We start from the raw sequence: 15793 nt of genomic DNA, 5'->3' as shown, positions 1-15793 counted from the left end.
TTTAAATATTTATTTCCCATAATAAGTTCAACAGGGTAGATGTACTTAAGGAACATGAGACTTTTTCAGATAAATAAAGGCAAATATTGCAAACTACACAAAAGGCAGCCGCTAAAGCGTTTAAGTTTCAAAATAGAACAAACGAAACAGACTAAATTGTCAATTCCACTTAGAAACAAAATATTAATTCTAAAAATAAATCTTAGTTTGTTTTACAGAAGAACAGACAAAACTGACTAACTTTTGTCAATATCAAATAAACTGAGAACTAAAAGGAAATTCTCAATCTCTCCTTGTTGTATAGCTTAGCTTTTCAAACAGTTTTAACAGTTACTTTAGTCTGACAAAAGCCGAATGACGAATTAGCGCTTCCAGTCAGAGACTGAGGCTACGTCCACACGTACACGGCAGTGGCGTGTCTAGAAAATTTTTGTTGGGGGGGCCAGGTAGGGGCACAGATTTGGAGAAGGGTGGCAGATGTAATTGGCAGATAATGTTTAAAAAAAAATTCTACCAACCGTTAACCATAATTCAATAATCCTATAAACCTAATAACCGAATGCGCTTTTAACTCTTATTAGAATGAGATTTTAACCACTACGGTGCAAAGTTTTTAGATACTGCGTTGATAAAGTACAAGAGATACAATCAGTGCTTTGTCAGTGTTTACTCAGCATTCAAGGACAGCAATATTTGCATAGTATTTTTACTGACATATAGTGCACATATGTTTTGGGCAAAAACATTTTTGAATATTAAAATACGAACATTTGTAACAAACAATTGACAAATTAGCCAATGCCAATGTAAAACTTTATCTGCCTGTTAAAAAAAGAAGATAATCTTCTCACAAACTGGTGTTTGATTTTGAAACAGGAAAAAAGTGGGGAAACAACTGAAAAGACTAACATTTGAATAAAACCTGAAAGCAAGTAAATACTTTCTATGCTGCCTTATGGTAAACTTTGGTAATATTGATAAAGAACAACACTGGCTGATGATGAAATACAGTCAGCTGGCATGGTGACACTGCCAGTATTAACCTGCAGGGCTGGACTGGGACAGAAAATCGGGCATTTTGACTAGAGACCGGCCCCCCAGGTATTAAAGCCATAAAGCCTTTGAATGAAAACAAACGCTGTTGTGACAGTGATGTACAGTCTTGTTGGTATATGTATGATTTCTATACATTTTACGTCAGATAAAAACTTTGGTTGTAAGATTCAGATAATTATTTATTAAAAGCTGAGACATTTTAAATGAGAATAAGAAAGAAAAGTATTTCTTTGTGCCCCCCTCTCCCTGTTAATGCCCTACCTGCCCCCCTGGCAACACTTTGCTAGATCCGCCCCTGCACAGTTACCAGCTGTCAGCTACTTAGAAAAGGATCCTGGTGTTATTTGTCTCTCAGAAACAGTTCATAACTTCAACTCATTCCATGTCACCTAAAAGGTAAACCTGTTTCTCCATCACCTGTTCAGCTCTGATGATTCAGTAAGGACATCTCCTGGTTTCATCTTCATGTTTCCCTCTCACCACATATCCAAACCGACATCATGACCAGCAGCTTTACAGCTGTGGCTCCAGCAAACATCAGCTGATACTAGAAATTAATATTAAATAAATTCTAACAACAGCTGATCAAGCTTAAACGTGCTGCTGTTGTTTAGCGCGACATCCGCTGGTTTCCTCTTTCTGCGCAAAGTGGGCGATAAACAAACAAGAGAGCCGATCAGCTGATCATTGATCAGTTTCATGATTGAAGTAGAACAGGAGAGGAGGGGAGAGAATGAGAGAAGAAGAGGCAGCTGTGCAGCAAAGACACAGAATAACTCCAGCTTTGTGTCTTTTTCCATTCTAGCTAAAGTCCGGGACAAACTGCGTCTCTTCTCAGCTCAATACGAAACGTGTAATATTTTCTCTGAATGAGGGACCATTCCATTTTTTTAAGGAGCCGTTGGCAACTCTACTAACCTTATGAATAAAATAAAGTTCACTATCAGTAACATCATAGCACCCACCCAGCTGTATAAAAACTCCGTCAAGCTGGCTAGAACGCAGTATGAGTTATTGCAACTGAGGGTAAAAAGTCAGCACAACGAAAATAAACTCCACCTAAACTTGGTTTATATCTGACCCAGATAGACTGCAGGTCATAACTTCTTACCTGAAGTTCAGTTCACCTGACACTCGGACTGGCGGCTGCCTCGGGGCTCTCCTCCTGCCTCCCCTTCCCTCATCCACCTGCTGGCCTCTGTGGAAGCCCCGCCATAGCCACCACCAAACAACTGAGTTATTTTTACACATCGACCTGCATCTGGCCAATCCACCACCTCTCATTGTTCATGCCATTACAAAAAAAAAATAAAAAATAAGTCACCGGGCATATGCCCGGTATGCCCGATGGCCAGTCCAGCTATGTTAACCTGCAACCAAATCTGCAGCTCCATACAGCAATGTTACGACTTAGATTATATCTTATAACTCATAACTCTTATGTTAGCTGCCCTCAGTAGCATACTGTCTGAAATATTCCACGGCTGCAATAATTCTTTAAGTGTTATTTTTTCCTTGGGATTCTAATTTCACCGAAGTTTACTAAACTCAACAAACTTAATATTACTTACCGGGACATTTATTCTGTCCTCATTTTCTTTCACCGAAAAATTGTTTCCTGCAGTGCCGTCTTTCGTGCTTGGCTCTCCTACCTTTGCTAACGTGATGCACATAGCGCAGAAGCCGATGCTGCATTCACTTACACTCGGATATCTGAGCTTCACCGTGAAAACATAATCGGACATTTGATATTTGATTGAATTTTATTGTTTTGCCTTTGGGGTGGCACCTGGGGTGGCCAGTCTGGTTGGGGGGGTGGCCTGTGCCCCCCCAGGCCACCCCGCTGGACACGCCACTGCACGTACACGGGTTTTTGAAAACGAGATTTTCCGTTTTCGTTTTAAAAAATAATCCCGTCCACACATAAAGGGAGAAATGAAGGAAAACGCTGCTATGAACATGCCAAAGCAGCAGGTGGCGCTAGATTCCTAACCGTGCAGAAATGTTGGCCAATCAGAAGTCTAGAAGCCTCGGTGGGAAAAAGTAAACAAAGCTGGGGCATAGAAGCAGAACCGAGTCGTATGTGTGGAGGGACAGTAACTGTGTGTATATGTAAGCATTTAAACACTGCAGAGAGTAGAATTAACAGTAACAGTATTGTAGAAATTCATTTCACCGAAACAATAACGTGGCGCACAGTGTGACGTCAAAAAATGCGCACACCTTTGACGCTGCGTTTTCTCCGTTTTTCTAGTCCACACGTAAATGCAAAAACGGAGTTTTCAAAAATATCCACCCTGGCCGGAGTTTTTAAAAATCTCGTTTTCAGTGACCAAAAACGCCGTTTACGTGTGGACGAAAGGTGCAAACGCATAGAAAAATCTGCGTTTTCAAAAATACCCGGGTACGTGTGGACGTAGCCTTTGACTGTTTTCTTTCCCGTTTTCCCCCCGGTTTTTTAGACAGATGAGTTTATTAAACTTCACTGAAACAACCTGCACATTTCATTAAAATTTAATAAACTATCATCTTGTCTTTATTTTTAGTTAGCACATACCTTAAACACTTCAAGCTGTAAGCTAATGATAGTTATATAAGAGCAGATGTGTGCTGGTGCAATAAGCTGTACGTTTTACGTCCAATGGATGCATGATCTGATTAGTCGACTAATCGCAAAAATAATCGATGACTAGTCGACTATCAAAATAATCGTTTGTGGCAGCCCTACACCGAAATAAGGAGTCCAAAACTTTCTAATTTACATTACTTGGAGAGCATTTTCAGACTCCTCAGCCCAGCGTGCTTGCACATATGTTTATCTCCATTCATGTGCTTGTGGTTGACGTCAGCGCACTTACCTGCAGTGTGGGCGAAAAGTTAATCGTTTCCTCTTAAACACTGTTTAGGAGGGACAGCACTCAGAGAAAGCTTTGGCACTGAACTATCCATCAAGACAGGGGAGTGTCGGGATAAGAGCGGGGCTCTATAAAGCGGCCAGCTAAAGGCTCCTCTGAGCTGCAATTAAGTGCATTTAAGGGGGCTTTAACAGCCAGGGTGCGTTTGATTTGGTGAGAGGTGAACCTGTTATTTCTCAGCATAAGGTCTGAATCCCAGGGAAGAAATCAATGACTGGTCTGCATTACTTGCTGCTACAGTGACATTAACAGCATCATAATCGAATCTTAAATTTTATGTTTCTATTTCAAATCAGGACTTGTTCCTCGAGTTAATTTGTGTTGACTTGCATGTTTCTCAGATGACGTGGAAATTTAACGCACGTTCTCCCTTGTCTGTTCCAGGAGTCCCCCTGAAAGTGTGTCCGCAGGGCTACTCCTGCTGCACTGTGGAGATGGAGGAGAAGCTAAGCCAGCAGAGCCACACGGAGATCAAAGCTCCCGTCTCCAAGCTTAGCACCAGCCTACAATCCACCTTCAAACAGAGGCATGACCACTTTGACAGTAAGCAAACACACTGGCTCACAAACACATGCAGCTTTTCAGGTTATGTTGTAAGACTGGCTTTGGTTTCCTCATCGCAGCATTTGTGCTACACTTTTATTTATTTTTATTTTTTTTCCCTTTTGATGGACACTCCCACCTGCCAGCACACTGCTCATAGCAGAGACAGCCAGTCTGTGTCTTCTGGCCTGTCCACCTGTCTCCCAATGTCTCTGCTCCCTGTCTCATCGTCCCCCTGAAGGAAATGTAAAAAAAATAAAATAAAAGAAATACAGGCTTCCCTTTCTCCAGAGAGACACGCGTGCTTCCAGACGGACCACACACATCTTCAGATTTAGTCGTCTCTATACTTCCTGTTCCTCTGTGTGTGAGCACATGTGTGTATGCCTGTAAATATTGGGATCAGGTTTCCCCTGCTGAGGGCCAGAGCGCATGGGAACATGCAACAGTGCTGACTCACAGAGGAAGCAGGGCAGCTCTGAATACCTTCAACCACCAAACCATGCCACCACTGCAGCCCTGCGATGATAGGATAGAGGGGAGGATGAGGATTCCCAAACAGGCTGAGTGAAAAACATGGGAAGAAAAAATATTTTTAGTTTCCTGGTGCATTGGAATCTTTCTTGTTAAAGGAGGTTATGTGTATAGCTCTGCATTGGTGTGCACACATGTGGGTCAGATCTTATGTGTCTGTGAAAGGCAGCGAGGGATGGTGAGTAACAGGGAGCATGTGTATTGCAGCCAGATGTGAAGAGGAATGTGACGTGTTGGAATGCAGTGGCTGCTCGAGCTGTCCCGCCCATCTTTTTCTCCTTTCTTACTGCCCTTTGTCCCCTTCTTATGCCTCACTCTCCCAAAAACCCCTCTCTTTGCCGCTCTTTCTCGTTCCATCTCTCTTCACTGTGTCCAAGTGCTGCTTGTGATTCACTGCACTCAGTTCTCACGCATGCATGTCCTCCACCCTGTTTGTCTTGCACAACTCATCTGGTGCTTAGTGGCAATATTAAGGGCTGTTCTCATTACTGAGAAATCTATAAATTATTATTTTCTCGTTTAATCATCTCGTCCATAATATACAAAAACAGCCTGTAACAAATGGTCAGCTTCAGAAATGTCAGTGTCACGTTTAGGTAACGACCACAAACCAGGTTTAAAAACAACACCCGAGATGCGTGCGAGCAAATGAAGATGTTGTTTCCGTGACAGGGTTCGACTTTAGAGTGGAACGTTGAGATTAAAATAGTGTTCACGGTGTTTGATTTTAGAGGAACTGATACCAGAACCACAATTTCGTAAAAATAATCTTTCTGAACAATTGTGGCTTCGGCTCCTTATGTCAAGTTTATCCATCCAGAGCACCACCGATCAACTATTGCATAAATATTGTTTTGTTTAGGAATTTTTCCGCTATTATTCAGCACGGAGTGTTTTTGTAACGGAGTCATAACAACTGGCTTGCGCAAAAATTCTAAAGCTTGGCAACGCCCAAAAAGAACGTCCAGTTTATCAGAAGGGCACAGCTCTACGGATGACCATGAACCTCTTCCCTGCGTGCTCCCTCCTCATCATCACTGTAGGCAGGTTGCTGCAGTCTCTCAACAGTTAGATGTGGGATCTCTTTACAAAGCCCTGCTGTGCTCTCTTCTACCTAAATCGCCAGGCCCTCTCTCTCTCTCTCACATCAAATGTGGTGACGGGCTCAGGCTGCCGGCCTATTACTTCCTTTTGTCACATCAAGACGCCACCGAAGGAAGCGCTTACAGCCAGTGAAATGGGAACAGGAAGTGCTCATTGGTCTGCTTACTGTTGCAGAGAAATGACAGCAGCGGCCGTGACAACACAAGGAGTGCGCACATGTGCACAACGCAGCTGCACATGAAGACGAACGCAGCGTTCGCTCGCGCACTAATAAACTCAGGAAGTAGTGTATGTGATTGGGCAGGCTCTCATCATGCGCCTGGAGCGAAGAGTCATGGCCAATTAAGACCAGAGCCAGAAATAGTTCTCTCTTTCTCTGTGTGTCTCGTCGCTGCGCGTTTATTCTGACCTCAGCCTGTCCTGCTGCAGTGACCCTGTCCAGCAGAGCAACTCCATGTCTGGGAATTAAGCGCTTGGATTATGGCCCCATTGCCTCCAGACACATACAAGCGACATCCATCTGAGCACCGAGCTCAGCAGCAGGAGGGACGGAATCCCATACCATAAGAAAAGGGAGAAGCTCGGCGACTAATTGGCACAAATAGGATGCAATTACCGCCTGGGCTGGGATTGGGAGGAGCATAGTTTATAGGGACACTAGTGGGGGGAGTTTTTGGAAGAGGAAGTGGGAGGAGATCGGTCAGTTCCTCTGTTCCTGTGATGGATTGGGCCCAGGATCATTGTTCGTAATTTAGCGCTTTCTCTGCAGCACGTTGGAATAGTGACAAGCTGGGGGGGAGCGTGCAGGAAGGGAAAGACAGATAGTCGAGCAGGAGTCGTCCTTTTCCTTACATTTCCCTACAGCTGACACTCTCATGTGTAACCTTTCACCCAGATTCTCTCAGACCATTGGCTGAGTGACAGGTACATTTTTAATGGGGAAATCCAGAGGGAGCGTTCAGCTCCTCGGCCTGTTGGCAGACGACTGCGTGTCATAAATTGTTTTTAATGACAATGCAAGATGCCTGAGTAATGCTGCTCATACTTGGACCCCTCAGCCTGGGCCAGAGAGCCTCCGTATCCCCGCCACCCCTGCCCCCACTGTGCCACCACCCCTCACACACCCTTCTTAAAAACCTGTGGGTTTGTCCAGACGCATAATGGAGCTTATCTGTTTAGCATATAGGAATTACTCCTCTAATTAACTGTAGAAAGGAAATGGAGAAGTTTAGGGTTGTCCTCGTGCTTCATGCCTCTCCCACCTCCTCCTCCTCCTCCTCCTCCTCCTCCTCCTCCTCCTCCTCTTCTTCACCTCCTCAGTCTCCTTTCACTGACTTTCATGTCAGTGTGGCTACTATGACATTCCAGGGGTGGGGGTGGACCATTTTGTTTTAATCTCTGTCAATGGAGCGTGGAACTTGGTGCCCTCTCCCCTGGCTCTGTGTGTGTGTCTGTGTGTGTGTCTGTGTGTGCGCGTGCACTTGTGATGGCGAGGAGGTAAATGGAGGGGCTGCAGTGTTTCCGGTATCCTTGGCGACACAGTAGGGATTTGAAGTTCTTAAAAAAAGCCCTCAACTTAACCCGCCCCAAGCCACCCTTACCCCTCCTCTATCTCATTTTTTCTTTTTAGTGTGTCAGTCTGAAGTGGAAGTGACAGCACTACTCGGGTCCTCTGTGTGAGTGTGAATGTGCGAGAGTGTGTTTGTGTGTACTGGTAGCAGAGAGCATTTAGTGACTCCCCCTGCGAGAGCATGGGAACTTTACATTTCAAAGCCACGCAGTGGGCACCCCGAGAAACTGCAACGGGACAGAAGGTCTGTGAGAGGGGGGTGGGGGGCACAGATAATGGATAAAAAGGGCGAGTGTGTGTGAGACTGAAGGTGAAACATGTTTCAGAGGCTCTGTGGAATTCTCATTTTATTCAGATTAAGAAAATTGGGCAAGGAGGGTGGTGTGGGGTCTGGGAGAAGGGGCTTGGATTATTTGGGGGGTGGTAGGGGGGTGATGGACATTCCTCAGGATGAAGTAGGTCATTGTTCCTCATCTCTAGTGAAGAGAGCTCTCTGAAGGAACTGATGAAGTGAAAGCAGGGGAGGGAGGCAGATGCAGGGCTGGTAGGATAGTAGTGGGAGGGGGGTGCATACAGGTCCATATACGGTAGCTGGGAGGGGCTGCTGGTGGTGGTTGTGGGGTCGCATTATTCCGTAATCCTATTGAAAATGTCTCTGAAGGACAGTCCAAGAGAAGCTGGCAGAAAGGAAGGCGAATGGAATGTGACAACAGAAAAATGCCATTGATGGTGGTCAGTCTGAAGCACACTGATGTGGAGAGACATCTCTGCTGATGCTCCGCGCTCACCCCCTCGTCTCCAACTGTCCCCTAACACATTCCTTTTGCCTTTCATTAAAGATTTTATGCTTAAGCTCGTTCTAAGCGTCAGGACATGGGGCACAGGTGAATGGGAGTAACGTCAGTCTGATTTCAAATGGTGGCAGCAAAATTTTTAATGTACTGAAAGCAAACTTGGGCCTCTAAAGTCCTTTAAAATGTTGAGAGAGGAACACAACAGTAAGTTCAAAATGTCACAAAAAACAGGAAAAGTCCAACTGGGCAGATAGTCATAACTTTAGCCCTCAGCTCCTCTAGATGTTCTCTTCGTGACATCTTGAACTCGTCCCTGTAGACACTTAAATATAAACAATCTGACACTGTTTGTTCTTGCTCTTTGTCACCCGCAGGCTGTAGACTAACCCGGCCTTTCTTTCACATCTCCACAGAGTTTTTCCGCGAGCTTTTGAAAAACGCAGAGATCTCGCTGGACAGCATGTTTGTGAAAACATACGGGATGATGTATGTGCAGAACTCGGAACTTTTCAAGAACTTCTTCCAGTCCCTGACCCAGTACTACGTGTCCGGCAGCGCTGCCGTCAACTTGGACTCCATGCTTTCGGAATTCTGGGCCGACCTTTTGGAGAGGATGTTCCAGCTGGTCAACGTGCAGTACGAGTTCAGCGACACCTACATGGACTGCGTCAGCCGACATACGGAGGAGCTGCAGCCGTTCGGCGACGTGCCCCGCAAGCTCCGCATCCAGTTAACGAGGTCCTTTATCGCCGCACGCACCTTTGTGCGTGGCCTGGCGCTCATGCCTGAGGTGGCCAATAAAGTTTCTACGGTAAGTGACGGAGCACAGTCTCAACAAAGAGAAAAACTAACAGCCGAGAACGAGACTTGTTTTCCTTGTAGTCCTGTCCATCCCTCCCTGCTCCGGTTCTGAGTGCACATCTCTGATCTGTAGTTCTCTTTCTCTCTGTCTGGTAACATAAACCACTCTGACTGTTCTGGTATGACTTGTTTTTCCACTGTACTGAGTGATTCATAGGCGATTAGATTAAACTGCTTTGTGGATCTGGCTTATGCAATTAATGGTCATGCTTTTTCAGAGTATGAGAATGTGTCTCTGGTGGTGTCGAGTGAGTGCTTCGGCTATGATGTAATGAAAACGGCCCACTAACTGCCCTCTGCCTACTCCAGGTCAGCGCCTCTCCCAGCTGTGTGCGAGCGGCCATGAAGATGTTGTACTGTCCCTACTGCTCGGGCCAAGTAGCCCTGAAACCCTGCCAGAATTACTGTCTGAATGTGATGCGTGGCTGTTTGGCTAACCAGGCAGACTTGGACACGGAGTGGAACAACTTCCTCGGTAAGCAGACGACATGCGAACAAGGGCACCTTTAGCAGCCACTGTTTAACAGAAACCTGCCCGTGATTACACCGCCTTATAACCATAATAGCTGAAAGTGTTTAATTTGGCAACAGAGTATATTTATGCAGCCTCCTGCTCCTGGGTTCATTGCTGCTTACTCATATTTCTTCAAAGATCATTAGTTTCATCGACTTTCTTATCTAAGCGTGCACCCCTTATTCTCCTTGTGAGCATGAAACCAGAGTGGCAATGGGATTTGTGACATGATAGACCCGGGGTAAATAAAAGAGGTAAACTGCAGTTCAGCTTTGGAAGAAAAACATTTAACATAGGAACGGTTTTATTGTTGAAAACCATGTACAAACATGTCCCTCATTCTTTAGTAGGTTGTTTAAGAAAAGGGGGAGGGAGGGGCTGTACATGCGGTGACCCTTGGAATGAATGGAGTCTTGTGCTGTGTACAAACAGACCCAGATCAGTTACATTACACTCAGGGTGGTGCACACATCCACAGTTCTTCACTGTGTGCTTTATATTTATCCTGCATGATGGATCTTTTGACCAGAAACATGGTTTCTGACTATATCACCGTTACATGTGTCGATCTCTGGCTGCTGGCACCGCTGCGGTCTGCAGAGGCATCTGGTTTCTGTTGCCCCCTTGCTGTGCTGCAGCTTGATCCTGCCCTACACTAATGGCTCATCTCACTGGTTAAAAATGTCTCACCCTAATGCGAGTGCTTCTCCCTAGTGGTAGGAGCGTGTAATTGCTTTCCCCTGTGTTGATTTCAACTTGTTATGTTTTGGTTTTCAGATGCCATGCATAGTCTCGCCGAGAGGCTCGAAGGTCCCTTTAATTTCGAGTCTGTCATGGATCCCATTGATGTGAAGATTTCAGACGCCATTATGAACATGCAGGAGAACAGCATGCAGGTGTCGCAGAAGGTCAGTCTCATTTCAGCGCCTTTCAAATTAAACAAAATAAAAAGAGATGAGGATGGAATTATTAGCCCTCCCTTCCAAGTGCAGAGGAAGGAATTCTTTTAGCACAGCTTGTCCGAACATCCTTGTTTTATTTTGAATGCTTAGATTATTTTTACTTTGCACATAGAAACAAAATGATTTCACAAAAACTACCAGGGTCAAAATAATTACCTCCTGGATGCTAATAGTCGTTTACTCTTTTTGCTGGATAACAGCTTGCAGTCGTTTATGGTAGTTTTCAGCCTGTCTCAAACGCGTCTCCTGAACAAACTTTTGTTTGCTCATTCTTCTTTGGAGAATGTCTGAAGCTCCTCCCATTTTCAGTGGGATTCAATTCAGGGCTTTGCACTGGCCGGTCAGTAACGTTCACTTTGGTCTTCTGGCGGTAGGTCTTCACCAGGAGCGACATGTTTTAGGTTGTTGTGTTTGAAGATAAAGAGACGACCCAGACCCAGGTTGGTTTCTGACTGCTCGAGGTTTTCTTTTAAAATCTTCACATAAACTTCTTTCTTCATGATTCCTTCCACCTTGATGAGATTCCCAGTTCCAGACACACTGAAGCATCAACCCATCATGATCCTCCCACCACTGTGTTCCCCTGTGGGGACGGTGTCCTCTGAGTTGTAGAACTCTCACTTTTTTCTCTAAACATCAGCAAAGTGTCTGCAGCTAAAGAGCTGTAGTTTTATCTCCTCTGACCAAAGGACGCTCTTCTAGTCTGGATTATTTGTCTCCAGGTCGTTCTTAGCACACCTCAGTCTGGCTTGAAGGCGTTTCTTCTGCAGAAGTTTTTCCTGGTCTCTAACCTCACAGCTCATTCCTGTGCAGGTCTATAGTGATTGTCTCCTTCAGACTACAATTTCAAACTTGACTAAGTCATTCACGGGTGTCTTGGCAGTTGTTCTCTCACCATTTCTCTTTCTAGTCTTTTGCTTCCCACCGCTGCCAGGCGTGTTCTGCGTTGTGTGTCTGTCTTTACATTTCTTGATGATTTTTTGTTTTTGTCTGAAATAATTCTTATATTGTGGGCAAATAGAAATAATTTATGCTTTCTGAAGAAACTAGTTTGTTTAGAAATGCTGTGTTGAAAATCCCTTCTATTGTTAAAAAAGCACTCAGGACATTTTTGACCAAAACGTAACATTTCACAGGGTGGCTAATCATTTTGTCTTCATCTGTAAAACATTTCTGTTCTTGTTCCTCCTCTGACAGGTTTTCCAAGGATGTGGAACGCCCAAAATAAGCGCCGGCTTTCGTTCCAAACGTTCTGTTAAAGAGTCCACCTTCACCAGCCGCTTCCGCCCTTACAGTCCTGAAGCAAGACCCACCACTGCTGCTGGAACCAGTTTAGATCGACTGGTGAGGACTAAGAAGGCAAAGAAGTGAATATCACATTTACTCTGAGTAATTGTTTTTGACCTTTTTCTTTTTGTGTGTTCTAAACAGACAATTGAAGTAAAAAAGAAATTGAAGCATGCCAAAAAGTTCTGGTCCACGTTGCCAGAGACTATGTGTGTAAGCGAGGGGATTGCAGCTGGTGATGAGTGCTGGAATGGTACAGCGAAAAGCAGGTGAGAGGCGCAGACTTCACAAAGAGAGAATCTAAATTTTACTGCGTTGCTTGTAAATTATTGAATTTAAAGTCTAATGCCAGACTTGATTCCACCAGGTACGAATCAGATGTCATTGGCAGCGGGCTGGCCAATCAGATATCAAACCCGGACGTGGACGTGGACATAACAAAACCAGACATCGTCATCCGCAGTCAGATAGCAGTTTTGAAGGAAATGACGAGCCGGCTCAAAGCTGCACACAGCGGCGTCGACATTACTGCAGAGAGCGGTGAGAGCGGTTAATGAGCTTCACAGCTTTTGCGACTCGGTTTCCTAGCTGCACGTCTCACCTGCTTGTCTTTTTTTGCCCCCTAGATGATGACGGCAGCGGAGATGAGAGCGGCAGCGGTTGCGACGGTCCGAACTGCGACATGTACTTCTCTGTTCCACCAACGTCTGATAAAGAACGGGGTGGAAAAGCAGCGGGTGGAAGTGAAGTGGCTGGATCACCACGGGTTAATCCAGTGCAAAGCAATAACTCAGCTGGGGTCACCTCACGGGGAAGCATGGCGCTGGCGCTCTGCGGGCTTGCCCTGGCCCTGTTAGCTTCCCGCTTGAGATAAAACTGGCTGGACAGGGAGAGGGAAGAGAACGACCAGGAGCAACAGCACGAAGGGGAAAACTGTCAGAGAGACTTTAAAAAAAACAAAAAGACTGCCTTCAGGACATTGGACTGTCCACTGTTGGGGTGGGAGGGGAAGAAACTTCTTAATATTACAATAACCTCACTATTAACTATTTGTTCGTATGTTGTTAAAGACATCAGTGTACAGCAGTATGATTTTTCTTCCCAAGAGATCCACCTTTGTCGCCCAGATAAACCTGCCCTCCGACAGCTCTCTCCGAGCTACTTTTTGGTTGTGCTTGCAGCATTTCACACTTACTTTGGCAGTTTAATCTCATGATTAACTTTGTGCCTTCTTCAATGACTGAAATCTGACATCTAAGCATTAAGAAAGATATTGGGTCAAACTCTGAGTGCCTGTGTTGGGACACATCTTTAAATTTCTGAGGCTGGTCTTTCTATCGGTCACAAAACACGACTAATAGAAACAGAACCCACGTGACGCTGTCTTGTTACTAATTCAAAGCTTTTTTTTATTTTTTTGCACATTATAAAAGTGCATACTGTGAATATTTGTGCCTGTGTGCATTTATACTTTTACAAAGGCCAGAAATTCTGAAGCATTTTGAGACTTGTTTTGCTCGGTTTGCTTTGGAGGCAGCTCGTCTCAAAAATGCAGTGAGAGTTTACAGCACAGGTGCTCATGTTTGACCTGAAGATGGCGTCGTTCTGTGGAAGAGTCTGCGGGGTGCTCTGCAAGCCCCTAACACGCATAATGTACGTTTGCTGCGAGCATTTCGCATCTTAACTTTAAATTTCTTCATTATTATTTCACTGAACTTCTTTCAGCTTAAGCAATTCAATAGTAAGGTTATACCTCGTGCTTACTGAGTCAATGTGATCTAGACCATAAGGTTGAGTGTCTGATAGAGTTGGATATGTCCCCTGCCATTAAACCCCCAAGAAGGCAAAGCTGACATGTCCCAAATGCCCTCTTTTTTTCTTTTTCTTTTCTTTTTTCTTTTTTTTGGTACTGTAAGCTCAGTTCGGCACAGAAGATCTGACTCTATACAGTCTTAACGTTTGGAAAGAAAAGAGGGCAACATGCACGTTTTGGGAGCATTTTAATTAAACAAGACAAGAGGAACAAAAGTCAGTGTTTTAACCAAATGGAAATCTAGAAAAGATTATTTTAATACAGGGTTTTATGTTGAGGAGGTGTTGAGATTTTTAGCTTTTTTTTTTTTGGTATGAAGATATATATTAGGTACTACAGTGGATTTTACTGGTAGTTGTAGGTGGTGGAAGAAGTCAGTGTGCACAGATAAGGGGGGCGCGCTGGTCAGTGTGCACAGCGTCCCACAGTACACGCTGTACCTCGTTAAATGGCCTGTGTCAGTATAAATGGACTCATTCTGAACGGTTCTCATCATTTCAACTCAAAGTTAAGTGTTTTCACAATTACTACCAAAATTAATGCAATGAAAGGTGCCTGATTATTTTTTTATGTTTGGTACATTACTAGCATCTTCTTACGTTTTTTTTTTTTTGTTTTGTTTGTTTTTGGGAAAAGAAAAGAAAGTGGCTGTTGTTGATGATTTATGATCTATCTGCTCAGATTCCCTGAGGTGTTTGAGTATATTGTTACCAGCTGACAAGCACAATGTACGTTTTTTTTTGTTTTGTTTTGTTTTGGGTTTTTTTCTTGGAGCTTTTCATTTGATAATCGGGTCTGTTAAGTTGCATTACCTGAACATCTCATCACTACAACGATGCCGACTCGTGCAGCATTGCTGCACTAATGTATTCCATGTATTTCAAACATGCATTTAGAACTTACACATTATCAAAAATGCAACATCTACAATGTTTCAGTGTGCAGATTAAGGTGGACAGAAATATACATTTTTGTAAAAGTATAGCGAAAAGATTTGCAGCTTTAATGCGAGTCTGCACGGATGAAGTGATTAGATGGGAGTTTATTCCTTTGCATGTTGTCTGGCTTTGACATTAACAGGTTGATCTTGAGCTTACGGGACATCTTCAGGTTATCAGTTATCATCCGCAATCATCAGACGAAGACGTCGTATCAAGATCTGACCTTGAAGGATTTGATGAAACATCTATGCAACCCGTATGAAATACTGAAGCCTTAATTTAAAATCAAAAAGCTGTGCTTGAGCAGCTCGATTTGGCATTACTTCTGCAGGTGACCAGTTTAATTCTAGGTTACTGTTTTTTCTCCCTTGTGTTCCACCAACATTTCCACAAGGGCTCGTGCACGTGTTCGTGTCATGTGTGAGGAGTGTGAAGAAGCCCGACTTTTGGAGAGACGGAAGAAATGTTTTAGGCTGACGACGGTGACAAAAATGTCTGTGCTTGCAGGCCAGGGCAGCAACGTTTCCAGCTGGCAGGAGTTGGTCCAGCTGCTGGAAGACGTCCATTCGGTCCACAGAGCGAGTTCAGTCTTGTGTCTTTTAAAGTTGGACTGTTGTTGAAACCTTTCCATGTATGCCTTTGGCCCACAAGAACAGAAAGGACTCTCTCTGAGGATGGAGTGAGTGACTGAAAAGAGTGGTGGGGGGGGAGTGTAAATAAAAAGCAGCGGTTTTAGATGTCTCTAAAAGAGGCCCTACAAGTACACCAGATTTCTACTTGTCAGAGTATCTCCTAAATGTTATGGAAAAACAAGATGAGATAGATGTTAAAGTGTAAGAGAAAATGTATATTAAACAACATTTTTAGTCTTGTTGAAATAAAGACTGCCAATATTTAAA

General features: G+C 44.2%; 1 protein-coding gene across 1 annotated transcript in view; it reads left to right on the top strand.

Moving 5' to 3' along the window:
* Positions 1 to 15793, top strand: part of gpc4 (glypican 4) — a 43584-nt gene extending 27791 nt beyond the window's left edge. The window contains exons 2-9 of the mRNA XM_005916602.3: positions 4356 to 4514; positions 8930 to 9327; positions 9687 to 9852; positions 10669 to 10799; positions 12051 to 12197; positions 12285 to 12409; positions 12508 to 12680; positions 12767 to 15793. Of these exons, the coding sequence (XP_005916664.1) occupies positions 4356 to 4514; positions 8930 to 9327; positions 9687 to 9852; positions 10669 to 10799; positions 12051 to 12197; positions 12285 to 12409; positions 12508 to 12680; positions 12767 to 13014 (1547 nt within the window). The 3' untranslated portion in view covers positions 13015 to 15793. The remainder of the gene's footprint in view (positions 1 to 4355; positions 4515 to 8929; positions 9328 to 9686; positions 9853 to 10668; positions 10800 to 12050; positions 12198 to 12284; positions 12410 to 12507; positions 12681 to 12766) is intronic.

This window comes from Haplochromis burtoni, unplaced genomic scaffold (genome assembly GCF_018398535.1).
Source record: "Haplochromis burtoni strain Fernald_Lab_line unplaced genomic scaffold, NCSU_Asbu1 Contig_19, whole genome shotgun sequence".
Lineage (NCBI taxonomy): Eukaryota > Metazoa > Chordata > Actinopteri > Cichliformes > Cichlidae > Haplochromis > Haplochromis burtoni.
Note: the sequence above shows the minus strand (reverse complement) of the source record. Positions and strands in the feature narration are given on the sequence as shown.